This window comes from Melozone crissalis, unplaced genomic scaffold (assembly GCF_028551555.1).
Source record: "Melozone crissalis strain CALT ecotype California unplaced genomic scaffold, PUWL_Pcris_2 ptg000026l_1, whole genome shotgun sequence".
In the NCBI taxonomy this organism is placed as follows: domain Eukaryota; kingdom Metazoa; phylum Chordata; class Aves; order Passeriformes; family Passerellidae; genus Melozone; species Melozone crissalis.
Genome location: NW_026535804.1, coordinates 9,715,122 through 9,742,644, shown reverse-complemented (window position 1 = coordinate 9,742,644; position 27,523 = coordinate 9,715,122). Strand labels below are relative to the sequence as shown.

General features: G+C 39.5%; 1 protein-coding gene across 1 annotated transcript; it reads right to left on the bottom strand.

The window, feature by feature from the left end:
• Positions 1–433: 433 nt before the first annotated feature.
• SUZ12 (SUZ12 polycomb repressive complex 2 subunit) lies at positions 434–23,812 on the bottom strand. Its single transcript, XM_054278922.1, has 16 exons — positions 23,509–23,812; positions 20,717–20,763; positions 20,562–20,626; positions 15,754–15,822; positions 14,162–14,211; positions 12,818–12,903; positions 11,233–11,464; positions 10,376–10,478; positions 8,986–9,091; positions 8,085–8,262; positions 5,850–5,941; positions 5,257–5,400; positions 4,502–4,659; positions 3,746–3,944; positions 3,167–3,246; positions 434–2,845 (listed from the first exon to the last, which is right to left on the bottom strand). The coding sequence occupies exons 1-16, from the start codon at positions 23,810–23,812 to the stop codon at positions 2,500–2,502; spliced, it is 2,259 nt and encodes a 752-aa protein (XP_054134897.1). The 3' UTR covers positions 434–2,499.
• Between the last annotated feature and the right edge of the window lie 3,711 nt (positions 23,813–27,523).

Genomic DNA, 27,523 nt, shown 5'->3' with positions numbered 1-27,523 from the left:
AATGGGATTTAAACTGATACTTATTTAAACCTTACTCCATTTAAGCCAAATACTCTGTAAAATTTCTGAAAAATTAACCACTTGCATTTAAAAACAACACAAATCTTCGTTCTGTAACTGACAACACAAATAATGTTTCATTTGCACTCTAAAACTTACAGTTCTGTACAGTAAAGCACAACTTAAACCCTTCTCAGGTATTCAAGTCCTACCCAAGAAAGGAGAATGAAAGTTATTATAACCTGGCTAAAGCCCTGGAGATTTATGGAGATACCTTAAATAGAACTGTAACAATTTTACAAAGGAGAGCACATCCAAATTTTGAGCCATGCAGAAGGGAGTTCACAGAGGTGCTGCTTGAGGTGTCTGCACATGGAATGACTGGACACCCATCATGGCAGATTTTGTATTACTGAACTTCTTGTACAAAAGCTGATTTCAAATAAAACATTTAATGAAAAACAATGGTTCATTTAAACAGCTGAACTTATTTTGAGGGTTTTTTGGGGGGGTTGGGTATCTTTTGTTTTTACATCTACTGTACCGTTCAAATTCTTTTTAACCAGCTTACATGGCATCTCCAAAGGTACAAATAGAAAATGCATCTTTATAAATAGAAAACAAGGGGATTTTTTTAGCTTTTATTATAAATTGACATGACATACAAAGTTTACTGAACAGAAGTAATTTCATTACTATTTTTGGGGGGATCACCAACTTTTTGTGCAAACAATGCTAGCCTTCTTTTAAGCATTAAGAGCATAACTGCTTAAGAAATGACATAAGCAATAATTCTAGAACTACATCTCCCCTAAAATAATCTATTTTTTTACATATGTGCACAGCTTTAGCAAATTAAAGCCAGAGAGAAATGCATGATGTACTATCCAGAGGCATAATTAGAGTTTGCTAAAACTCAAGAGAGCTGGCAATTCAAGGAGTTTGTAATGAAAAGCTGCAGTTTCCCTCTTTCCTATTTTGTACACAAAATCAGTGACTAAGAACTTAATACTGGATGACAAATCACATCCACACCATTAGTTAAATAGTCTCACAGTTAAACACATCTTAAGGACCATCAAAATCAGTATTTACATTTTATAAATTTCTGAAGACACCATTAGAAAGCTTATATACCCCTTCAACAAATAGGGAACTGCATTTCATGGTGATGGAATGAAATAAAAAACAAAAAATACCTGTATTTACAGCAGCATTGTTCCTTTATAAATAAAGAATATGAAAAATGAAATATTTTAAGGATAATAAAAAATTGAGGTGATGTCACTCAACCACAGTGCTTGCTGGAATAAAACCCTTCGGTGCTGATACTGTACCAGTAGTGAAACCACTTTCCATTGGAAAAAATCTGTAAACGTATGCATAAAATGTGTTAACAGCAGTGCAAAACTGCTCAAATATAGTTTAGTCAGCATCTTAGTATCTGTATTGAATACAATACATCACAGAGTACTTACATAAGAAGTGCAACACATTTTCTGGTCCAATTTTACAGTGCATTTTTCCCTCAAGAGTGGCATCTCGAAAGCCAAAGCTAAGCCCAGGGCCTGGCCTTGCAGTCTGTGCTGAGGCGAGAACTTTGCGGGCGGGCAGGTGGCGGCGCAGCGCCTGCAGACGGACACGAGGCTCCAGCCTTAGCATGGCACCCAGGGTGGGCGACCCCAGGCACAGGGGGCTGCACCCAAACCCTCTCTGTAGCTGTGTAGATGTGTAATAAAAATATAAAGGAGCTAAATGTTCAAGTTTAAAATGGTACACTGGGCGATCAATACATCAGAATTATCCACGAAACCCAAACTGCTGGTTAAACCTCAAAAAGCCAAGGTGATACTTCACTGTGTCTGGAACGTGAAAAGCCAAGATCTTTCCAAACAGGCACGAGACAAAGGAAGTGCTAAGTTTGCCAACTCTGATAATTTTTAGTGTAAAAAAAATTGATTGATAATTTATGATCAATTGATAAATGATTTCAAATACAAGGATCAAGGTTAAACTGTAAATAGTCAGATGTTATTTTCACAAAAAGCTAACTGGAGAATTTCTAAATAAGAAAAGCAGAAACTGTATCCCAATCCCCTTTCCCTAATGTTTCACAAATTCATGGTAGGAAAAACAGCCAGATACAGATGCAAAAATCTTAATATAAAAAACGGTTTTACATATACTTAAATTATGTAAATTCCATAAAGTTCTTAAGACACTAATTACTAAAATTACAAAAAGATTTTTATATTGCTCTTCATGCTCAAACTCTTAGAATATTGTCATTACATCACCAAAACCAATATACATGTAGTACTTGCATAAGTAACTGAATAAAAACCCTGTTTAAACAATATCCTTGTTGAAATCATTTATTTCCATCCAGCAGTGCCTGTTTGGAATCTCTGTATTTCTGTGTGTAATTCTTTATAGAGCTCATGCACCCTAGAATGTCACTTCAATGCTTGTCCGTTGAATGACAATTGACTTTTGACTTCAGAGCTTCTGCTTCTTGCTCTGTTTCGTGACACCTGAGATGCTTTCCACCTCTGAAATCCTCTCTCTCATGGTATTTTCACTGTATCCATTTGCTGTCCCACTTTGTTCCTCGGAAGATTCCTCGTCCGTCGGGGACGCCGATTCTCCTTTCTCCAACTTCTGCTGCATCTCTCGGAGCCTGGCCACAGCTTTGTCTATGGACATGATGCTGATGAGGTTAAAGTCATGCATGCTGACCAGGTGGAGCATAAAGTTTCGACACAAGTTCTTCTTAATGATTTTTTGTCCATAATTTTCAACAAACAGCATACAGGCATGATTCATTTGATTGTCAGCAATAAACCTGTCAAATAAGAAAGCCATCATTATGCAAGCAGAACGCTTTCAAAAACAAAGACACTCTACAACATGATTTATCAATATAACTGCAGAGAGCAGCTATTACACAGTCCAATATTTTTTCTTTTCAAAGCCCAAATGCTACTAGGCACAACTTCTTTAAAAGCTTAAATTCTCAAAAGCTTATTACAAATTATCCTTTAATGACCCTTTCCTAAACAGCTGAGCCAAATGAATTTTAAGTATTTAGTGAATTACAATGCAAAATGATCAACCAAATCTATACTATAATTTATTTGTATCAAAACTAAGCACAGTAACATACCCGTGCTTCATAACATGAAGATTCCATAATTTCATCACTTCTTTCTCTCCTTCGTTCACATCAGAAAATTCTTCGATTTGCTGGAGATTGGGAGGAAGGATAGGAAAAGAAACAAACACATCCATCAGAACTGTGTATCTGCTGCCAAGTAGTGAGAGCATACCTAAAATTCAACTTACACACAAAAATATATATAGAAAATACAGGCTCTGCAGTCAAATAAGTTAGAAAAATGTCATTTGATGTAGAGACTTTTGATGATAAACAATATTCTTATTATATACAGCCCAAACTGTGTGCTCCTGGTTCCAGCATCTCCTCTTTGAAGGAGAAAAGTAGCCACAAACAATGAAAACTTGTTCAAACACAAGGGGACTGAACTAACACTGCAAACTGAATGCATACTTGAAAAAACAAACTTTGATTCCAGGAATTTCCGAATTTCCATCAACAGTAGTTCAGCAAAATTTTCTGCTCCCAAAATGCAGGATTTTCACAACTGTTCCCTAAAAGAACTGCAGATCATCTTTTAAAAACCCCAATCCGCTTAAAACAACTTTGTACAAAGGGAATAATTACAGTAATGGTTTTCTCCCTCAGCCATTCCGGGTCCTTCTCGTCCTCACTGTCCACCTCCATCTCCTGGGGGCGTAGGGGCAGGCAGGTGTCGCTGTGGAAGTAGAGGCGGTTGTGGCCGCTGCTGTACGTGCGCTGCTGCTCCACCTCGCCGTCCTCCGACTCCAGGAACTCCGACATGCTCGCTTTCGTGCGCTTGGGCCTGCAAGGGAGAGCTCACTGCTGTCACCAGCACATCACAGAGGCAAATACTGACAACTGCCACTGATTACCCAAGAGCTCCTGATCCAACCCTCCAACGTCACCTTTTGGGGAAGTTTTAGGGTAAGGCAGTTAAAGAGAGCTACATTGCTATGAATGGATATCTCAATTGGAAAGATGTAGAAAAATCATGGGTGATGTTATCCTCCTTCAGTTACATTTTATTTAGTCGTAACAGTGAAATCTAGCACTGTGTATGTCCACCTCCAGATTCACAAATCCCCAGGTATCAGAAATCTGGTTTATAGGCCAAAAAATTCTTTACAGAAAGAGTTGTTGGGCATTGGAATGGGCTGCCCAGGAAAGTGGTGGAGTCACCAGACCTGGAGGTGTTTAAAAAAGACTGGATATGGCACTCAGTGCCAAGGATCAGTTGCTAAGGTGTTGTTAGGTCATAGGTTGGACTTGAACTCCAAGGTCTTTTCCAGCCTAGTTGATTCTGTGACCCACAGAGAGCTGATTCTGTGACCCACACAGAGCTTGTTTGCCAGCTCCTACCTGCACACCAGGATGTGAGTGATGGGAGTCCTCTTGACGGGCCCGTTGCGGCTGAAGGCGAAGCCGGGCTGGCGATGGATGTCCTGCGGGTTCCCGGCATAGGAGCCATCGTAGCACTCATTGATGGACACGTCTATCCGAGCACCTTTTGGATGATACTGCAGCACAGATCAAATACTCAGCAGACAGTAATGACAATGCATCAAGAGGTTTAAACAAGTGACCTTTAAATTCTGAATACCTTAAATATCACTCCTTAATAACCTGATAAGGCTGTAAGTTTCCTTTCACAACACCCAAATAATTTTTAACCGCTAGAAGCAAATTACACTAAAGCTTCCTTGCTCTGTACCATTTTACTGTTTTGTATAAAACCACTCAAAACTAATTATAAAATTAAGTAAAGTATCAGCAAAAGATTGCTAGTAAGAACATTTCTAGATTTCCTAGAGCTTCAAGAGACTTCCAACCAAATACAATTACATTGCTTTCCACATCAAAGAACACATTGATGCAAAAACAGTAGCTACATTTAGAATTCAGCCTCCAGTGGTCAGCATTATTTAATATATATAGATTTAAACAAAGACACTATTTCCCCTCCATGTAACACACAAACATCCACAGAAAGCAGCTTCTAACCTGTAGATACAGCCCTACAACTTCCTAAACTGGAAACAGAATCCCTGCCTTTGTAGCATCTGTGACAGACTGTACAGAGTTTTATAGTGCTGAACTACAAAATGGTTACTTACAACATAATTAAAGATAAATCTGCTGTGGCAGAGTTTAAGATGTTTGAGTAAACTGTAGAGTTTCCGACAGTTCAGTGTGCACCAGGGGCAGTGCAAGTCATCGCGGGCCTCGGTCTGCTGCCTCGTGTTATTGTTGTAAAGGAACTGGTGCAAACAAAGAACAGGCAGAGCAAAATTAACACCAAATGGGTTTCATTCATTAACTTCCAACCCCCCAAACCAAGCTGGATGTTGTTATAGGAGACCTCCACAGCAATAGTTACATCTTGGGAACACTATATGAGCTCAGTGTACTGAAACAATGGTATGTCAAGAATTTTGTTTCCCATTGGAGACCCACCTGTCCCCCTCCAGAAGTCTAACAAGGAATGCCCTTGATCTTTCAGAACATCAGATGTGCCCTCAAGATATGTTTTCTAGAATGTCTCCATAAAGAGGAGTCTGTGGAATGGCTTTCAGTCTGCGAATCTGAGACTCTTCAAGGCATCCACAAAAAGGGCAAATGGAAATTTCCACCCAGCTCCCAACCAAACATTTTAATCCCACATAATATTTCCATTCTAGTTTTTCCCTTTAATGATTATTTCTAATACCTGGTAAAATATTCGCAACTTCTGTCGAGGTTCATTTAAAACATCTCTCTCTTTTCTTGTCTGAAGGTCTGTAGGCAAAGATTCTTTCACAGCTGAAAAAAAACACAAGTAGACCCATATTTCTTTGGTGCACAGGAACAGACAAACATTGTTTCTTATCCAACTATGGAAGTCCTGAGAAGGGCACTGCTGCTGAAGGAAACGGGATACTTGAATGTCCTTGGACATAAGTAGCTCCTACCAGCAACAAGGAAGTCTGGATGCTCAGTTTCCTTCACAAACCTACAGGCAAACCCACTTCCAACACAAGATTATCCCAAGAGCTGAAGAATCATTCAGAGAACTTAAAAATGCTCAGGTAAAAAGCAACATTTTTCTTACTCCATTTCAGCAGAGAATTCTTTATGTATGGCTAAAAGCTGGGACATAAAAGCCATCCCTGCTTTCATATTGCTGCATTCAAACACATCACTTAAATTCGATTTCAGAAGTTCCACAAGTCTCTTAACAGGCAGCAGAAATATAAGTAAACACACAAAATATTTAACTGAAACTTTAACCCTTGAACACTGTTTGCATGTGTAATGGCACTGCTTAGTTGCTTCTGAGTCTCTTCCATACACTTTAATCTATAACAGTATTTGATTTCACATAGTTAACAAGAAACCCCACAGAACTAAGCAGGTTTATAAATCTGCCTGCAAGAGAAACCAAGCAATGACCCTCCTTGCTTCTGAATGGTGATAAAGATGGGAAAACAAGGCTCAGCTCTACTGACCTAACTTTTAGAAGATGCACTTATTTTATATTTAATATTTTGGAGAAGAAAGGAAATTTTATTTTCTGTCTGTATGAAAGAGAGGAAGCCTGACACTTTAGCCTGCACCACATCAGAGAAATCCCAATTCCATGGCTCAGTTACTTTCAGAACTTTGTAATTACAGTAAAGTTAAAGCTGCCATATTTAGAAAGTCTTTGATGTCTTTATTTCACTGGTCTGCCTTGGGAAATATGCCAAAGTAAAATGACAACACCAAATTTATGTCCCATTGGGAAAGATGAACTGGATCTTGATCAGAATATCTGACAGAACTTTTGTACAGTTTTCACTCTTATGGTATTCAGACACTGCAAACAGCACAACCATAACAAATACCCTACAATGCTGCACATTACTCTACAATAAATTTGTGCATAAGAGTTGGCTGTACTATTTTGGAAGGTTGCTCTGGCTGTAACTTTTTCAATTTACTGGAACATTTAGCTTTTCTGATGGGAGAAAAAAATGGGTTCCTGGTTACACTTGCAATGCAGTCTTGCCATGTTCCTACTGCCTCTACATTTGTTACAGTAAACTACCACACACCTTCTGGAGTTGGTCAACTCAACTCTCATTTCTTTTGCAAGTCTGAGCATAAAACCTGCCTAACAAATTACAATACAGGTCTCCAAGAAACTCTAAAATACAAGGAAGCCTAGTACAAGGAAGTAAAGAGAAATCCTCAGTCTAGGTGTATTCATAGGTGTTGAAACAACAGGTGCAACCTGTTGTTCTCTGTACAAGTTTTCCAGATGTCCTTGAGCTTCACTTGCCAACACAAGGTTGTAATACAAAGTCACAAACAACTGGGTGTGAGACAAAATAAAGATGGCATCTAAGCCAATTTTCCTTCTAGTTTCTATACTGAGCATGAAGCCATCCTTGGAATATCCCTCTGGCCAGTCTGTCCCAGCTGTGTCTCCTCTGGCCTCTTTGATAGTGGGGTGGTGTGAGAAGCTGCAAAGTCCTTGACTTAGTCTAAACACTGCTTAGCAACAACTAAAGCATCAGCGTTATCAACATTATTCTCATCCTAAATCCAAAACACAGCACTAAAGCAGCCACTGAGAAGAAAATTAACTCTATTCCACCTGAAAGTAGGGCACCTATAAACCCAGAAACTTACAGAACACTGATTGGAGTAGGGCAAACCAGACAATCTCAGAAATCCTAGTGATGGATTTTCCCCAATGTATTTCACAGCAGGCTTTATGAGCATTGTATACAATCACTTCAATATTGTGCTGGTGTATAGCTTTTAACCTTAACAAAATGACAAAATATGGGATACAGCAAAGCCCACTCAGTTTTGCTTTTTCCTGCTAAGAATAACCTGAAGCAGCTGCACCAGTGAGCCCTAAGCACACACGGGTTAAGCAGATGATTATTCAGCAGCAAAACCAAAGTTTGCTTACCTATAGTCTGAGCAGGTTTAACAGAATTGGGCTTGTTTTCTTGAGGGAGGCTCTCAGAATTTCGTGTTGCAAGAGGCTTAGCTATAGGAGCTGTAGACTTATCATTTGTGTCTCCTGTCCAACGAAGAGTAAACTGAAGTGTAGGTCCCTGAGAAAATGTTTCAAATGGAGGCAACCTCTGCAGAGGGGGGGAAGTAAAAAAACCCAGCAGAATAAGTGTCTTCATAAAAACAATCAGGAGAACATATTCACAGAACATAAACTATGTAATTTATGTAATTTATTTATTGCAGGTAGAGGCTGATCAGGATAGTTGAGCTTATAACTGTACTTTTACTATATAATTTGGATCATCTCTGCTTTTTTCATAATTATATGATCATGTTGAGACACAAATACTTTGCAACCATCTGGAATCTTCATGTTCTTCTCTGCAATCACTTACAACTCACACTCTCCCAGGACATGTGAGCATGACTGTGTAAGTACACACAATCACTGCATCACTGAGTGTTGATTCACCTCAGTTAACAACTTCTCTCTGCTCAACCCTTCCTCCTACACTGATACACCCTCTTCTTTTCACCAGTACATTTTATCAGCTTTCTCTTATGTACATAAGATCACACCTGTCTGGGTTCCTCTTTCTTCCCATTAAATATTCTGATGTTTGCTCCTTTTAGATACATCTAACTTGTTAGAATAGCATTCAAACTGCCTGATTTTCTAAGTCAGGAATTCAGAAGTCTCAGCTGCCATACTTACAGTAGTTGACATCTGCTTGTATTAATGATTCAGTGTAGCCAAAGCTTTCTAAATTGAGAGCTAAATTAAAATATATGTCCATACATTCCCAAAGAGAATTATTTCCTGGTTTCTTGGCCACTAAAACAATCCATACCTTCCCATCCAAAATCGTTTCCCATGTTGCTCTTTTCTTGCTAATGGGACACTCTTCCATTTCCTGCATGGCCACTTCATATTCCCCATCCAGAAGTTGCAAGCGTCTGTCAAGACAAAATACGGATTATGTGTAAAAAGGCTCTTCTATTGTTTTTCTATTAAAATACACTATTCCACAGGAATGAAATTTCCATTAATCTAAAGACATATTTTCAGGCAAATTTATTTGACTAGGTCTAAATCTTAGGCAAACATCATCCGTAACAAAGAAAAATGTTGAAGACTAAACCAAAAATATATACATTTTATGCATGACTTGGTTCTGCTGCAAATCAGTCTCATTTATACAACAGCATGCCTGAGAATGCCCTTGCTTATCATCACTACAAACCATCTAATGGTTCATATGTTGCTTAGCATATTGAAGTTATCCAGTGGAATTAAGTAATAGAAAAGAACAAAATACTGTCAAGACTTCTAAGATACAGATTAGAAAGGGACATTTCTTCAAAATTCTTCTCAAAATATACTTCTAAAATCCTATTTGGATAAACAACCATTTTGTCAGAATTAGTTGGAGTTTTTCTTCAAGCTCCTTTTTTGTAAATACCTACCTCTGCCTGAGACCTGCATTTTCCATGGAAAGAACCCAACATTTTGGCTGTTGGCACTATGATCCTTTGCAGCACAAAGAACCAAAATGTCTACCCAGGAAATGGTCTGGTCCTTATCTTTTTAACTGGATCTAGAGTGCTCTAAGCTATTGACACGTGAGTTCACCACACTCCACCTTCCTTGAAATACATTAAGTATGATAATAAATAATTAAACTACATGACAGAGTAGGCCTGTTATAATTTTAACTATTTGTTTGATTGTCCTCTAGTAATGGGAACTGATGTCTTCTGTAGCTGTCAGCAGAATGAGACCTGAGACTACACCAGCAACACTCTGGGCATGGGAAAAGTTATGGCACTCAACAGAGTGTCAGCAGCAAGGGTATTTCATACCTTTTCTTTGTTTAACTTTTTAATTATGCTGTCACTGATGTTGAACAGACCCAGAGAAATTACAGCGGTCAAAAACTGGCAAGGAACAGACAAACAGATGAATAACCAGGATAATATTCAAGTTCACAGATGGGAATTATTTACAGTAGTCACTGAATAGGTCTCAGTATAAAATGTGTTATGAAACCTGTAGGGTTTTTTTAAAAAAAAAACATAAGCATAACTTCTTATTGTAAATAACAACTAAAATGCAGCCAAAGACAATCTACACTGTAACAAAGAAGATACTAAGCTTATTATCAAATTTCTAATATTATGATGATTAAAAATGATTAATAGAATGATTAATAGAAGCTACATTTGTTTTTACAATATTACCTGTTTTTATCAAATACAGTCATTTGTGCTACAAATGTCTTTTCCCCATCTTCACGATTTGAAGAATTTCTTTTTCTTCTAGCTGGAAGCTCCTCATTGACATCTGCACATAAGAAATATGGTATTCAATCATTACATAAGCACAGACTCAAAAGATCCAACAGTCTCTATGCACTCACAAATATAACTGGCTATTGATTGTGCCATACAATAGAGAAGGACAATGCAATAAAAGACCACTTAGCTTAACAGTAATCATATTTTAGGTGTGCTCTCGTATATTTATAATTTCATTGTATTATTCTGTCAGCATAAGAATTTGGGATCTGATCTTCCTCCTCTTGTGGCTATAAAATAGTGAGAAATAAAGTTTTTCATTCTACATGTACTCTCCAAGCTGCAACATTTGTGTTGTAACACTTCTCAACAAGACCAAGAAAATAACTTTTAAAAATTTATTACTGAGGTATTTTTCTATTGGCTTGTCATTTAGTTTTGCTGAGAAACACTGACAGCACCCTCAGTGAGTCAGGAGTGACCAGTGTTGGTGGAGGAATGAGGACAGTCTCAGTGACCACAGGGCCCTCTTGCACTGTTCATCTCCAGCAGTGCTGCCTCCCACCTTCAGCATCACGTCAGTAACAAGTAACAAATTTACACAAAACCAGAAGCACAATTTCCAGCTAGCAGCTGAATTTCAGCCCCATCTCAAAAGAGACTGCAAACAAATAAAAGCTCAATCACTCAGTTACTACTGGCCCTTGTTAGTGTGACCCACACTGCTCATCCAGTCACCTCCACACGTGCCCACAAATAAACCCTCAGATTTAAAAAGCAGATTTCAAGGCCGAACTTACCAATGTTTTCATTCGTTTCACCATTGATCAGTCCATTAAATTCTCTCCTTCCTGGGCGAGTGACTCTGAATAACAATGAGTAAGACTTCACCATATGGCTGTTGCTTGGTTCAAACTCATTACTGGAAACTGCAAGTGATGGGAAGTTGCCTGGTTTTATTTGGCTGAGGTCTGGGTTTAAAGGCACCTGCTTTTTACCTGTAGGAACCTGTCTTATTGGACAACTGACATCCTGCAGCAAAACAAGAAAGATAAGGTTCAGGTTTTTAGATTTCAAAGTAAAGACATTAAGTATTTAAATTTATGCCATTTCTAAACTGCATTTGTTCTGCCAACTTTTGAAAATAAGCCTCATAGTAAGTCTTGTAACAGATATAAAAAAAAAAACCTGGAACAATCCCAGATTTTAAATGCAAACCCAGATATTTTTAAGTGCAAATAAAACTGGCATTCTATATCCCTTTCTGGCAGCAGACATCTTTCTCTATGTTAATAAAACAACATTAACATGAGGCACTTAAAAAGATTGTAGAACAGTCATTAATACTAATTTAATTCTGCTTACCTGAAGAAATTAAATGTTTTGGTTATATATGTATTTTTTTCAAAGGCTTTCTATCTTCTCCTTGCAATATTTCAAAGTGCATTTTGTGCTATCTGTGAGATAAAGAACCACTTACCTAGGATTTATTATATTCAATTACCTCTCAAAGAGATCATTGAACATTGTGTAGAGTTGGGAAAACAAGACAAGATGGCCTAAATATGAAATTTGCAGCAAAACATTTGGAATAACCATTAGCACCTCCTGATCTCACTACATTTATCCATACTACAATAATTAACAGAATTGGATAGAAACAGTATTAATTCTTAAAAACCTGTCAAATCAGCCTAGCATTAGGAAAGAACACAGAACATAGCTCTGACTGCAAATCTTTCCCTTTCTAGTTAAAACCTAAAGCATTACTGAGCCTCCCATATTCTTGTAGCTGGGGAAATAATTTGCCAACTGATGTGAAATAAGTACAGCCAAAACTGCAAGCAAGCTCAAAGATGCTTTAAAAATAAATATAAAATTGCTTATGATTCATGGCAGCTAAAATCTGCAATAACTGAAATAAAGTAAAAAACACAGGTACAGAAAAAGCAAGGAAAGAGAGGTGTTGGCAGATGACTGAGGAATTTGAAACAATTACAGTTTCAAAACCCTGAAAGGCACAGGCCACTTTATGATTTTGTGATTGCCTGGTTTCCTTAACCCTCTGGACATCACAAGAGAATGAATACTTTAATGATGTGACACACAAAACTGAGGTAAAACCAGAAGTGGCTGAGATACATGAGTATGTGATGTACAAGCTGAATTCAATCAACAGAGCTGAATGGTTTTTGAAACTCATTCCTCATAAAGCAGTGCAAAATCCAATAGAAAACAAGTTGAATACATTAGTTCTTAAATTTAAAGGCTAATTTCAACAGAAGCATCACTATAAGGCAGTGTTGCTTAGATATTCTAGAAGCAGCTAAACATTTTGCTTTAATGTTTATTAATTATATTAATAATTTGTCAGATCATTTTTACCTTTCGTTTCTTGTGGCAAACTTTCACCAGCAGTACTTCCAGAGTTACAGAATTTTGTTCATTCTCTGAGTTTTGTGATGGCTTATCTAAACAGAAAAGTATTTTAAGTTCTGAAAAAGTGAAGATCTATTCAATGATATAAATCCATCTGTAATTACTTTTTAACCACAGGCACATCCCAGGTACAAAGACCTCTAACCACATGCTTAGTTTCAACTCTCCACAAACTTACTACAAATTTCCACTTGAGAATTTCTCCTAATTATTCTCATATTGGCTGATTTAAAGGCATAGCTGATCTCTAAAGTTTAAAAGAGCTAGCTTGTTACCTTTTTATAACAAAAATGTTATGGGTAGATTTAAGGACAGTTAGAATGTGCTAATTAAAGATGAGTTGAATTATTTTTCCCAGTTTTTTTTTTTTCTTTACAGCTTGCAAACCTAAAATTTGGACTTAAGATCTAGAGGCTATCAGGTAGGAAAACAACAAAATTACACCACCCCCCCCTTATATATTATGTAAGGCTAAATAAATGCACAATAGCTGTTAAAGGACTCTCAAACTTGGAAAAAAAGTCTTAGAAAATAAGACTTTGTTTCAGAGACTGCACAATAAATTTCCTAGAGCCTGGAATCTTCAAGGCAGCTGCTGCCAGTGGTGTGATCAGCAATGGCAACCAAAAATCTAGGAATTTCATCTTATTTTATTAGAAAAAAAAGTTTTTACTCTCAGAGCTCTGAATAAAATAGAAGAGAACTCTTCATTCTGGCTGAGGAAATCCAATATTCTGATATTGAGAGGCAAATCCTTATATGCTTGAAGGACACCATGGAATGACCTCAAGTCACTAAAATAAGATTTCCATGGCTTTTCTAATCATTGACATGGCTTTCCTTCATTTCTAGACTCAACCTGACATTTTTTTTCTTACAATTCTACTTTAAAGTAGAAGCCACTGAATCTTCCAACTATTTGAGGGCCATGGTGTTTTTTAAAGCTACTGCAAACACCAAAGACACACTCCCAGAAAAATCACATTCTTTGGGAAAGAATCACTTTCCTCAAGGTCTATTTCCGTTTGAATGGGTGATGGCTTGAAGGATTTCTCAAAATCACTGTTTTGACTAAAACTCTGAAGGCTTATCTTCTTAACATCACAATTACACCACAGCATTTCTAAAGCACTACTGAATTAGAACTAATGAGACAGGCTGAACAAGTCAATTAAAACCTGCATCCAAACAGCAGAGAGTAAAAACATTCAAATATTCCTCTCACAGATCTCTGCTAATTTCAGAGGTGTTATACAAATTAACAGTGGAATGAATAATTGGCAAACATACCATTTTTATGGAAGAACCCAGTAAATGTAAGTTGCAAATGAGCAGACAAGCTAAACAGGAGGGGAAAAAAAAGGAAATGTTAGAACAAATAAGTGTTTTCTTCTCACAGCAACCACTTCACTGATGCTCAGTACAGAACTCTAATGATTCAGTCCATCCTCTTAACTTGGAAACTGCAATTGCACTTGATGCAGAACTGAACACCAGTTTTCTCTTTACAGACTTATTCTGTGTACTCCATGACTTGATACATTAAAAAAAAATAAAATAAACACTACAGTAGAAGAACATTGCCTGAAGACAGGAGATCCTGCCTTCACAGGCAGGCAAACACATCTGTTGGAAAGTCATCAGCAACAGAGCTTAGTTTTGGTGGAAATTTTCTAAAATTTCACCCTGAACCACAGGCTTGGTGTAAATTAAAAGAAAACCAAACCAACAAGTATTTTAGGCACAGTAATGAGAATCTTTACAAGGGGGAACCTGCACCTTTAGAAATAAAGGCTATCAGTTTAATCAAGTCCAAATCACTCATAACATGTGCAATCAAAATAATAACTGCATCTGGTTTGTTCCACAGCCTAGACTATTCTGCTGACCATAGACACATCTTATTTCAAATTGTAAAATTCAGGGCATATTTCTGTTGAAATAGGTATTCATAAATCTAGATTAAAAACAGTCCCAAAACCACTTAGTATTTCTGAAGGACACATTGAAAAAAACATAATCTGTCCCACTACCCCACCAGACAAAACTTTGTGCACCTTCACTTCTCAGGCAGATACAACCTGGCACTCCACACTTATTTTTAAACACAAACATTCCCAAGAGCTCTGAGAGCCCAACAGCACAAGCATTCCAAGGACTCTATCAACACCAACTTGCATCATTCATCCATGTTACTTTTCCACATTAAAAAACATTTTTTACAGTTTTGAAAGCACAAAAACCAACACACACAAATCAATACTCTATGTTGTTTCAACAAAGCAACTAAACACAATATAGAGGGCAAAATACAATTAAGAAAAGTAATATATAGTAAATCCATAAAACCTCTTAGAACACAAAATTTGGAAGTTTGTTTCAGACTATATAGTGTGAAACACTGTATATAGCACAGCTGCCTCTGAAGTAGTCTAGTGATTTGCAAACACTGTGGGAAAAGAACAGGTTAAAAATAGGACGTATACAACAACATAAACTACAAGCAATAACACTTTGTATTTTCCCAAATCCACCTCCTTTTTACTTTTAATTCCAACACACACAGATTACTTATTGACATAACTGACTCTCTTAAAAAAACAAAGTTAAGGCAAATACCTATTTGAGGTTTCTATACACATTTTAAGAGATGCCACAACAAATACTGAAAGTTTATCCCAATACTGCTTTTCTCCAAGTTAAATGACCAGCATACACACACACATTTAAAGATTCTGGAAGCAACATTTCCAGCAGCAACTACCTTGCTTCGAGTAATGACTCTTTATCACTTGCACTTTATCAGTCAAATGATTTCTGATCCACAGCCCATGCATGTACTCATTTGTACCCACACACATAAATATACAGCAGGACAGTACCTGTGAGATTCTTGTTCTCCCTTCATTTTCTCTACTTTTGATAACATGTCATCTACTTTGAATGTTTTCCTGTGAGGAAAAAGCAAAAAGAATAGTTTTACACAGCCACAATACCCACAGCTTACATCAAGTAAATGTATTCAGCCTGAGCTTTCACTTGATTTTCCATGTAAACTGTCTATATATATATATATATACACACACCATTTTAGCCTTCTCTTCAGAAAACACCCTTTAGACACACATAATACTTTTTTAGACCTAGTATCATGCCTGTGCTATAAGGGATACAAATGCTTCTCAAGCAGTATCAAAAATAATACAAGGAATTAAACCCAGAGCTTGCAACAGTAATCCTACTGCTCTAAGAAGTTTCATTTAACAGCAACATATTGAAACCCTTACAAAGAACATGTTTAACCACATTTCAGTCAATCTTCCTGTTTTACTGACACTTACACATACCAGGAATTGACATGTCAGCCCCTCAGTCATTATTATTTCAATCTTCAGCATAATAATGAAAATCACTCAAAACCTTATAGGACAAAAGAGTTAAAAGCCTAATTAAAACCCCAAACCCTTATTTCTCCATACATTTCTATTAAATGGACACAATGCAAAGAGCAATGAATTTAGAAGCAACCTTTGGAACCCACTCACAGGAAACAGGGCACAATGACAACCAACGACAACAATGTCAAAGAGAATAATCACTTCAAACCTTTCCTCTCTGTAATTCTGACATCAGTCTGCTCCTGCTCATATGTTCAGCCTGTTCTACCATACATACAATTTCATGTTCATTGCTAAATAAAGCTCACTGATGAGCAGAAGTTATTCAGCATGTTACAGAACAGTCTCTCCATTTTTCATTAAAGGCAAGTTAACATTTGGGTCTAGATGCCCACAGAATTGCACTTGACTACAGTGACAACACAGGAGTGTGAGGGCACCTTTCCTGTACATTTATACCTTAGAAAAATGGAGTAAGAAGAATATAAACCATTGCCAAACACTGCATTTCTTGCACAGGGAACAACACCATGCTCTGGGGAAGCGGGAAGCATTTGTCTACAGAAATACCCTGACTGAAGAACACTGATGTCACTCTGTCTGCAGTGAGCACGTAATGCTGGAGAATGATTGAGTTACACATCACATGGGGACCAAACAGCAACACTGTGCAACAAAAACTACAGGGCTGCACTCCTAACAAGGAGAAAAACAATTATGATTTGTGTAGTAAACAATCACTGATTCAAAGCTCTACTCAGCCCAAGAGTCACACATATGAGACTGAAGAACTGACTCACCTACACTAAAACGTGGGACTGTTAAAATGAATATTGCAGTGCTCAACTTTAACAAGAGATGTTAAGAACAGAGCAATTTATTAAAAGTTTCATAGTCTAAGGTAAAAATATCTCTGGGTGCACTTTGTTGCAGCTCATCAAAATCAGCCACTGTTCTGCAGAACAGCAAGTTGAGAGGGCTTTTTCCAGCCTGAGGAATTGCTTAAAACAGATTTAGACCAAAGGTATGTCATGAGCAGAATACGAGCCAAAAACCAGCGAAGAGACAAACATGATCCCAGAATGGGGGAAAGTTAACAATCTTCCATAAAATACACTAACATCTGACCCAACTTGTATTTAGTATGTGACCATTATTGATCCAAAAAGAACAGTGGCACAGCCTTTGCTAAATCCAGACTCAGGTTAGTCAAAACAAGAGAGCCTTCCTAAAAAAAAAGAAATCTTTCCAAGAAACTAAAAATAGCAACTAGTAAAAAATTTTTGCCTTTGAAGTTAACTTGTAAGAGCAGAAATTCCTTTAAAATGAATTACTATTTATGTTCCCATGCTCCCATGCAAAACAGACAAAATCAAGTTTTTATAATAACCATTCCTCACACTCAGGATTTTCAAGACAGCATTCACTTGTGTAACAAGTATGTGCATCTTGTGCATTCCTTTCTCCACCCACTCTTACTCCAGACAAGAAAAGTAATAATTAGCAAAGTATTAAAATCACATCATAGCATGCCATTATTTTGCCAATAAATAATATAATTATTCCTTTATCCAAATACTGTATGTGAAGCAATTTTATTAACAGTTACTAACTTCTTTCCAACACCATAATTTGGCCTAATAATACACTAACACCTGAAGACAGACCCAGAGACACAAAGTCTATTAGCTGACCAAAGCCCATCACCTCTCCCACAAGCAGCAGCTTCAATACCTTTTTAGCCCAGGCTGACACATGCCCATGAACAAGTCCCTATGAGCATTTTCCTCTGCTCTAAGCATTCTAGGTGTTCTAAACATTTTCTCAGTATTAAACATGTGGAGCAATATCAATAGATCATTTCCTGGTAAAAATGCAGTTTTAGTTCCCTACCTCCAAGTGATAAATTTGTCTGGCATTTTTCTCAGACTATCATAGAGCTGGAGGTAAAAGATGTGGAGTCATAGTTACTATTCTTTAAGGAAGGTCTATTAAATTCAGAGATTAGTTCTTTATAGTTTACTTATGATACTGTTTACTGAAATGACAATCAAAAGTATCAGGAATTTAACAATGGCAACATTTAGGAGCTCTAGGGGAATAAATTTATACACATGTATAGTTCACAAAAGCAGGCTAATGGTGATGCAGTTTCAGAAAAGACTTCTTTGCAAAGAGAACTCTACTAACACTTCCACTGCACTGAAACCAAAACATGGATTTTTCTTAATATAAACCTCAGGATGATCTTCTCTAGTTCAGATATTTTCTCTCTTTAAAGTCCCCTTTCCACCAAAACAACGAGATCATAGACCTTAACTACTTGTGTTGAATGAAGAACACTGATTCAGGCCCTGAGCATATCTGTAAGTATTTGCCAGCACAGATCAGCAAACAAGGATCCTGCTAATCCCCTCAGGAAGCCCGGTTAAGACTCTTTCACCATTCTCTAGGTCAAAACTACCTTTAAATTACAACTTCTGTGGTTTTAAGTGGGCTGAAAGAGAAGGGCCACAGTACTGAGGGAGCATGGAAAGGGCAGAGGGAACCCAGGGGGAACAAACCTCACAATTACTTTCTGTCTTTTTCACTTTCAACTATGCTCACTCACTCCTGTTGCATTATTTTGTTTTTATAAAGAAAACATACTCACACTTTATATTTAATCTTAAAATTAATTACAAGCATGATTTCAATTAGTCAGCATTGACAGAACTATTGAGAGAAACAGCTATAACCTGTTATTAGAACACCTCCCAACTAAACTCAGAGTTCTAAGACAAAGTGTTGAGGGAACTGATACAAATTAGTCTGTTTCAAACAGAAATCAAGCATTACCTGTGCAGCTGAATCAACTGGAATTTGGAACAGTGGATAACAGTGCACAGGCAAAGAATTGTCTCTTGCTTCCCAGCAAGTATAGCAAAAATCCAACAGAACATTTTCAGCTAACATACACATTTCAATCAATAATTAATCTAAGTTATAAGCAAGAACTTCCTGTAGCACAATTCTAGTTAGAAAAACCAAATAAAACTAAACCACAAAAAACAAAACAGCCTGAAAATAATTTCTTAGCATTTTGTTCTGACTCACTTTAAAATAAGCAAAAAATTTGTTTTGATAACTTTTTAAAGAAAAAGCAAGCTGCAACTTCAAGTTTAAAAAAATCAATAAATCTGATCATTCCTCTCCTAAGTACCTGAAGTTGCATGTTAAGGATTCAGTTTTAAGAAAAAGTTGTATTGTGGCACTAAAACTTATAGCAGGAACATTAATCAATATCCAAGAGATCCAATAATGCCATAAACAGTTCCTTTAATTAAAAATATGTAAATTCTATTGATCAATAGATCATGCAAATATTACCTCCCTTAGACATAAATATGAAGTATAAATTAGAGTTGTCTGCACAATCACAATTTGTTGCATATTTGTTGTATTTAAGTCCCACAGCAACTGTTTCTAAGCAATAAGAACTTTGGTGCTAAAATATTTTAGACTAAATGTTCAGGTTACAAAAGAATTCTAAACTCCAACAAAGGATTTTCAGTGAAGGGGAAGTAACTGGAAGGGCCTTGTGATTCTGCTAATAAATAATGTACACTGCACTTGTCCCTCTGCAGTGTTTCTGTGTTTTCAGCCCCACTGACAGGCAGCTGCAGCACCTCACATGACAGGAATGATTATTTTGCAATATCAGAACTGAACCTCATCTCTCAGGTGCATCCAGCTCAAAGCAACCTCTTCAAAGCATTTGCTGGAGTTCTTCTAAAATACTATAAATAGACCTGCTTTATTTTCCAGCTTTAAAATAACTACAGAAATAATTACTGGATTCTTTCAAAATTAATTAACAAAGCCAATAGTTTTGCATTTGGGTTTTGATTTTTTTAAAAACAGCTGGTTAGGTTACAGTTTAAAATACAATGTTTCACATGATTGTGATTAAGCACCATTGATTACACGAGCTGGGATGTAATACAGTTTTGTTTGGGTTTTTTTTTAATAAATTCTCCTCCAAAACAGAAAACAAACACATGTGAATTAGTTAAGATTCTGCAGATAGCTCTCCACATTTGAATACTCCCAGTATCCACAGAAGTCACATGGACAAAGCTACACATACACTTAACATTGCAAAAAACCTCTTAGGTCTCAGAAATCAACTGTACACTGAAGTATGCATTTTAAAGTTCTTCAAAAAGAAAACAGGATGTTACCCTGCACTGCTTTTTGGACTTCTGCTACTTGGTGAACATTTTAGGATTACTTTACAAAAACAATTTTACCTTTTGATATTTGTTCGGGAGTTTCTGTGGGACATGTAAGTGAGAGTTCTGTGCAAAAATATTGGCTGCAGGGGGGAAAAAATAGAAAATGGTTATGCTTTAATTAAAATTTTCTACAAGTGCAAAGTAAAGGAGCGATAAAACCAATTACTCACTGCTATTAGATTCCGGGTACGGAGAAATCTGTATATCTGTGTTGGTTCTAAGAAAAAGGAACACAGGTTACCCAATGCAACTTACACCTCCAGAAAGAGTCTCAGAATGACAAAAAGTATCTTAGTGTGGCAATTACTTTGAAACAATTATCACAAAAGCCATTAAGTGAAGCATCACGATGTGCAAATAACTCCAAGTTATCACATTCAAGGTTACTTCACCAACCCTACAACACAAAGCAACTTCTGGTTTAAGGTGCCACAAATCAGGGGTCACAACTCAACTCTGCTCTGCTTTCCAAAAAATGGGCTTCTTACAGACGTTGTATCATTAAGGGGCAGAAAAAATACCTCAATGTATCACAACCTATGGTCATATAGGTAAGTTTTCCTCATGAAGTCAATGAACACATCTGCTATGATACCAAAAGAGCACAATAAATTTACACAGCCAGATAATTTGGATTCTGATTGCTTTAAACTTCTGGCAAGTACCAAGGTCACTTGCAGAACAGGGACTGGCATTGACTGTGATCCATTATGGATCATTCTAAGGTGGGAAATTAATGCTGGTTTTAGTAGAGCAACTACTGTTTTCAGTGCAAAAGGAGAGAACATAATTCAGCTGTTCACAAAATGGACACTAAAGCACAGCATCATCTCACACAGGTCTGAGAACCAACATCCAAAGGATCAACACTTGCCTACAGCCAAGAGAAGGACTTTCAGATTACTTTTAACCAATTAAATCAGGACAAGAAGGGTTCTGTCTGATCAGGTTATTTCTAACAAGAATTCCAAACTAAACTGAAATACTCCCTATCTGAACTGAAATAAAAGCCAATGTCACAAAGTAACATCAGCAAAAAGCTTATAAATTACTTAATACACATCAAGTGCAGAGAAAAAACAGAATAGACGATGTACTACTGATGGCCATGCTAAGGCTGGTAACTCTGCCTCCATGTCCTACATAAAGAAAATAAAGCTTATTTCTAAAGAAACATAAAATTTTCTTTTCATACGACTGCAAAACATTTATTTCAAGTAGCTGGAAACCTTATTGTGTGGAATTCTGTAATTAGAAGTAGAAAAGGACAGCTTTTAATATCCTTTATCCCTTTTTAAAGATATGATTCAGCCTTATTTCTACAGTTATGAATGTAAGACCCTATAGAACACATAATTAAAGAGATGTTATTACTGTTGGAGAAGGAACTCTTAAAATGATCACAGTATTTCCTTTTAGAAGCCTGAAGAAAGCCAGTGAAAATCTGCTTAATGCAAATTATCACAATAAAATCCGTATTTTTCAAATCAAGATAAAAGAAAGTAATTAAGATATGTGCACTTTGCCACAAAGTGAAAATACAGAGTATTCACAACTTTGAAAAGACATCCCATGTTTTTCAGTCTCAAAAAGCCCATGACATAATTATATTTTCTTAATGTATGAAAACATTAAGTCACATTCACAAGGGTGGAATTTAATTTAAAGGCAACACATTGCTGCTTCAACATTAATTTTCCCAAGTTGAAAAATTCTGAAACACTCTCTTCAACCTGCAGAGAGACATATGTCTCACAAGTCTGTATTACTCAGCAAAAGCTTAAAATAAATCTTTTATCTTTTCCTAGCACATGACCTTGAAAAGGGACAAAAACAGTCAGGAAGAATGCAATTCAGTACTACACGTGTTAGGATTTCTTTGATCCAGTGTTTACTTACTGCAGTTTTCCCATGATATTTGCACACGGGGTTAACATATTATGTATATCTGTATGTACAGCTACACTGTAGCTTCCTCCTGATCCCCACCTGCTCAGCTCTGTGCTTCCCTTGTCTGACACACTCAGGCACGACCAGAAGAATTTTTTCCATCTCGGGCACTGAGAAAAAGCTCTTACAACTCAAGTCTGTGACTTGACCCATTTGCAGCACAGTATTTACTGAATACAGAGCGCCCTTACAAGGACTGGGCCACGCTTTATTCCAGACTACACCAAAAACTCCAACACTGTCACCGTGTACAGCAAGTGTGAGCATTGACAGCACCAATCCCAAAACAGGATCGTGTCTTCAGGTAGGGCCTTAAAAATTCCCTTCAAATCCTGGCAGCTGCACAGAAATCTTTTAGTGCAATTTAAGTTTACTGGTTCACTGTGCTTTTAAACCAGATTTCCACAAATAACTTTCTAGCGAATTCAGGGGGACTCCCCACCCCTATGGAGCTCCCACAAGGGGAATGCCTGGGTCGCAAAGGTCGATTTCCAATGCGAAACCTCGACTAAGTGAAAATTATTGCCAAACAAAGAAAAACCAAGTACAGTGAACTCTTAATCGCGTCCTGCCCCTGAAAGGGGCTCGAACGGCGGAGGCCAGAGAGGAAAGGGCCCCCTCGCCCCTCAGAGCCTCCAGGGGCTGTGGGAGGAGGGAAGGGAGCCAGCCGCCCCGAAAGCCTGATGGGAAGCGCTGCTGAGAACCAAGTTCATGGCTGGGCGCGGGCACACACACACACACCGACACACACACACACCCTCGCCCTCCGCCGCGGGCCCCGGGCGCCTCTCGCCGCCCTCCCGCACACCGGCCCCGCTCCCCGCGCTTCCGCCCGGGACCCGCCGGCCCCCGCCTCCCCCGGCCCCGCTCCCTCCCTCCATCCCCCGGCCGTGTTTACCCCCGGAAGCCCCTGCTCCCCACAGCCCTCCCCTCCTCCTCCCGCCCTTTCCGCGGCGGCTCGGGCCGGTCCCGCCGGCTCGGCCCCCACTTCCTCCGGCGACCCGGTGCTCACTCTCAAAGGCCTGAAGAAAGAGGTCGTGGTCGGCCTGGATCTGCTCCATCTTCGGCTTCTTCACGGGGGGCAGCGCCGCTGCCGCCGCCGCCGCTGCCGAGGAGGCCGAGGAGCCGCCCGAGTACCCGCTGCCTCCTCCGCCGCCGCCGCCGCCCGCGGCACCGCCGGATTTGCCACCGGGAGCCGCCGCCGCGGCGGAGCCCCCGAACCCGCCGCCTCCTCCGCCGCCACCTCCTCCTCCGGCGGCGCCGCCAGCGGAGCCCGAGCTGGGCCCCGCTCCTCCACCGTGCTTCTGAGGAGCCATAGGGGTGGCCCCGGGAGGGCCCCGGCGGGACGGAGAGCGAGCGGGGCGGGCAGGGCCGGCCGGGGCGGGTGCGTGAGGCGGGGGGGGGACGCGCCGCGCTCCAACTCCGCCAAGTCTCCTCCGCCCCGCTCCCCTCAGCGCCGCGGCCGCCGAGCCCGACCGCCGCCGCGCGCCCGCCCCCCGCGCGCGCCCATTGGCTGCGGAGATGGCGCCGCGCCGTCCCATTGGTCGGCGTCGGCCACGCCCCCACGTGACGCGCGGATGGTTCTGGAAGCGTTTGGTTGGTCCGCGCGCTCGGCGCGCGCCCCCCCCACCCCCCGCCTTTGAACTGAATTCGCGGGAAAGCGGCGCTCGCGCTCCGGCGCGGGGCATGATGGGTACGGGGGGGCCCTGCCGGCCTGAGGGGCCGCTCGCCGGACCCCGCCCTCGCACCCGCCGGCGGCGCTGCCGGGGCTGCTGCAAACCCCGGGGCTGCCCCGAGCCTCAGAGCTGCCCCGGCCCCCGCCTCTCCGTACCGCCCCCCCCGGCTCTGCGTGTACCCCCGGCCTCTCCATGCCACCTCCCGCTGCCCCCGCGGCCGCACAGGTGGCTGATGCCCCTCTTGCCTGAGGGACCGCTCCGCTGTCCACAGAGCTCAGGAGGTAAATTTGTCCAAATAGAAGCTCAGGTATAAATCGGTGTCGGTTTTGCGGTGGAAGTGGCCATACTGTGTCGGCCATGAGCTCCTGCTGCTATCTCTTTATTTAGCTTTAACCTTAGCTAACCGTGAGGGTCCCTCGGAGGAAGGCACAAGAAGTTGCCCATGGGCGCAGGGAAACGAATTCTGAGGTGAAATGTGTCCGGGTTCATCAGACCTTCCTCCATCCCCGGCCCCGCCGCTGTGGCCGGAGCGCCGAGAGCCGCGGCGGGGCCGGGGCCGCTGTCGGGGCAGCGGCTCCGTGAGAAACGCCGGGGGAGCTCCGGCCGTGGGGAAATTCAGCAGCCGCTCCATTTAATCACCTCCTTATCAGCACTGGCAGCTCATACACGAAAGGCTTCGGCAGCCGTTCCGTTCTGTTTGCCTTCCTTTGCAAAACTTCTCCGGGGTAATTGTACTGGGTAGGGTAAGAATGGTCTATGTGTGAAATACAGCCTTGAATTCTGATAGCAGATCCAACTGCTGGCGCCCCATCACCTCGGTTTATCTTCTAATTTCTGGCATTTAGAAAAATGAAATCAGCAATAGATATTAGGAGGAAAACCGCGTATCAAAGACAGTCATACTGTAAATGTGCCATACATTATCAATAAAGGGAGATTCTAAAGGGATGTCTCATCTGTCCCTTATTAACCTGATCATGTTTAAAGAAAATATATGTGTATACACCCAAAACATTGAAATAACCAAATCTTTGTTGATTACTATCCCCTCTTTTTGCTTTTTCTGCTGTACCATTTATCTTTCATGTTTGCTCTGGAAAGATCTTCCCGTATCTTTCTTCCCTTCTCCTTCCCTCATCAGGCATTGATGTTTTACTTGCAAGCTTTTCAGTATTTTTCTTCAGCCTTAATTTTCTTACATTTTTATAAATTCATTGTTGTCACCACTTTATCTACGTTATGTTTTCTTCCTCTGAACAATACTGGTAAATATTTTATCCTGCTTATAATTGTCTCTACTTAGTATTCCAGCTTCTTTATCTTCTATTTCCTACTCAATTTCTCTACAGCCATTTGTTGTAACTGAGTACTTCATTTCATGCCAGTCTCTCACTCCTGGCAGCAGCACTGTTTGATGCACTGCACATTTTTGAGGACCTCCTGTGTAATTTCTTTGCTCTTAATACCTGGGACTTCATGGTGATGTTTGGTGTTTGGGAGGCCGCACTCAGAGGCCAGAGACCAGCAGTATCCCAAATTATGGGTATCTTTAGGTGATCAGAGGCTGAGCTTGAGGCTGGTGACACCTGTTACAAGTGACACAATTTATCAATATTGAAGTTTGTGTGAGAAAGACTCCTCAATGTTGCAATTCAGTCCTTGGAAGTTGTTTATTGCCTGATTTATTCAACTGCTTCTAAGCCTCTGTTGCTTCTGGTGGGTCATCCTTCTAAATTTCAGAAGGAGACAGAGGGTAACCTTCCAAGCAGGAGTAAAAGATAGTTCAGCAATTAATCTCTGGCATTGAGTTGGATTTGCTTGTGAATGGAGGGACCAGGGCTGTGACTCCTGCCTTGAGGGAGACATCACAGGGCAGCAGCACATCTGAGTCTGAGCCCTCTGGAAAGGTAGGACTGGCTGCCAACAGGAGCACTTTGGTAGCTTGAGCCTGTTTTCCTTAGTTGGAAAAGAGTCTCTTCCTTTTAAAACTTGTTTAGATTTCCTGCCCTGGGCTGTTCATATGTCCTTAAGGAGCACAGAGTATTCACGAGGTACAGTCCTCAAAAACTCTGAAATGTCATTCCCATTCCTGCAAGTGTTCAAGGCCAGGCTGGATGAGGCTTAGAGCAACCTGGTCTAGTGGAAGGTGTCCCTGCCCATGGCACAAGTTGAGAGGAAATGATCTTCAAGGTCCTTTCCAACCAAACCATTCTGTGATTCTATGTTTCATTCTATATTTGGAGCTTCACACAATGGATGTCTAGAAACAGCACAGGTCAAGCATATTTACAAGTAATCTTTATTTATTTTGCACAATTAGAAGCAAGAAAAATAAATAATTTCCTTTTAGAAAGATGGGAATCATAACAGTTCCTTCAGAAGCAATGAGCTGTGGTGTGAGACTGTTGTGTCCTTGACCTGCCTGGTAATATAGACCCCTATAGATTTTACAGATGCATTTATTAAACCCCAAAACATTAAAACATTTTTCTTGTGTACATCTACATCAGATAACAGAAAGTTTGCCATATGTAGCAGATGACACTGAAAATGTGTTTTCTAATAGTCTAAAAAAGATGCAGTGCAATAGAATGTGCCTGCCAGAAACTGATATAAACAGGTTCAATTAAAACAGTAGAAGATGATGATACTGTATCTTTGTGCCATAAAGATAAAAAGTACCCTAACAGAATGTGGGAGGGGAAAGGCAGTTTAATGAGCTTAAGATGATAAATGGAAGAAACAAACAATTGCAAACCAAGAGTGCTGTTGGAACAAAACCCTGAAACGAAAGCAGAAGTAGGTGGCAGAGGTGCTTTCATGCTGTGTCAGATTTTCAATCTTGAGATGGTCAATCCATTCTTGTTTTCACATCCTGTTAGTGGGATTTGCATTTGATATCCAAAAGATCAGATTTGTTTCCTGCAGATTGAAAGCATATGCTACTTGTAAATCTCTCTTTCCTATGGTTTTTTGCAGTCTGTGCATGCCCAGCATTCCTGTCTTCTTTAATGGAAAAACTGTTGTGATTTTTCCCCTTTCACATATATATGTAAAAGAACATGCATATTTTATAGCACTTTATGGATTTTTGTTTCCTTTCATAGTTATATGATTTTGTTGGTTGCCTGTAGTACCCCTATGGCCACACTACTTCACTTTCCAGCTTCCAGTCCTCCAAATTACTGTGTCTCAGCACAAGAATATTCACAAGAGATTTTTTTAAGAGAAATAAATACTTGTGTACTTAGAACTCAGTCTAAATGAAAGTTCTATCAGTATATTTACACTGCTTTCCTCACATCTTTAAACTTAGATCTATAGAGATTGTTAAATCTGTATAGGCAGATT

What these genes read in the sequence shown, in the direction of transcription:
- SUZ12 (XM_054278922.1), bottom strand. Translation starts at nt 23,812, where the DNA reads ATGGCTCCTCAGAAGCACGGTGGAGGAGCGGGGCCCAGCTCGGGCTCC. An exon ending in AAACGATTTTGGATGGGAAG is followed by an intron (nt 8,263 to 8,985) that starts GTATGGATTGTT and finishes CCCCCTCTGCAG; the next exon opens with AGGTTGCCTCCATTTGAAAC. An exon ending in TAAACCTGCTCAGACTATAG is followed by an intron (nt 5,942 to 8,084) that starts GTAAGCAAACTT and finishes GTTTTTTTTCAG; the next exon opens with CTGTGAAAGAATCTTTGCCT.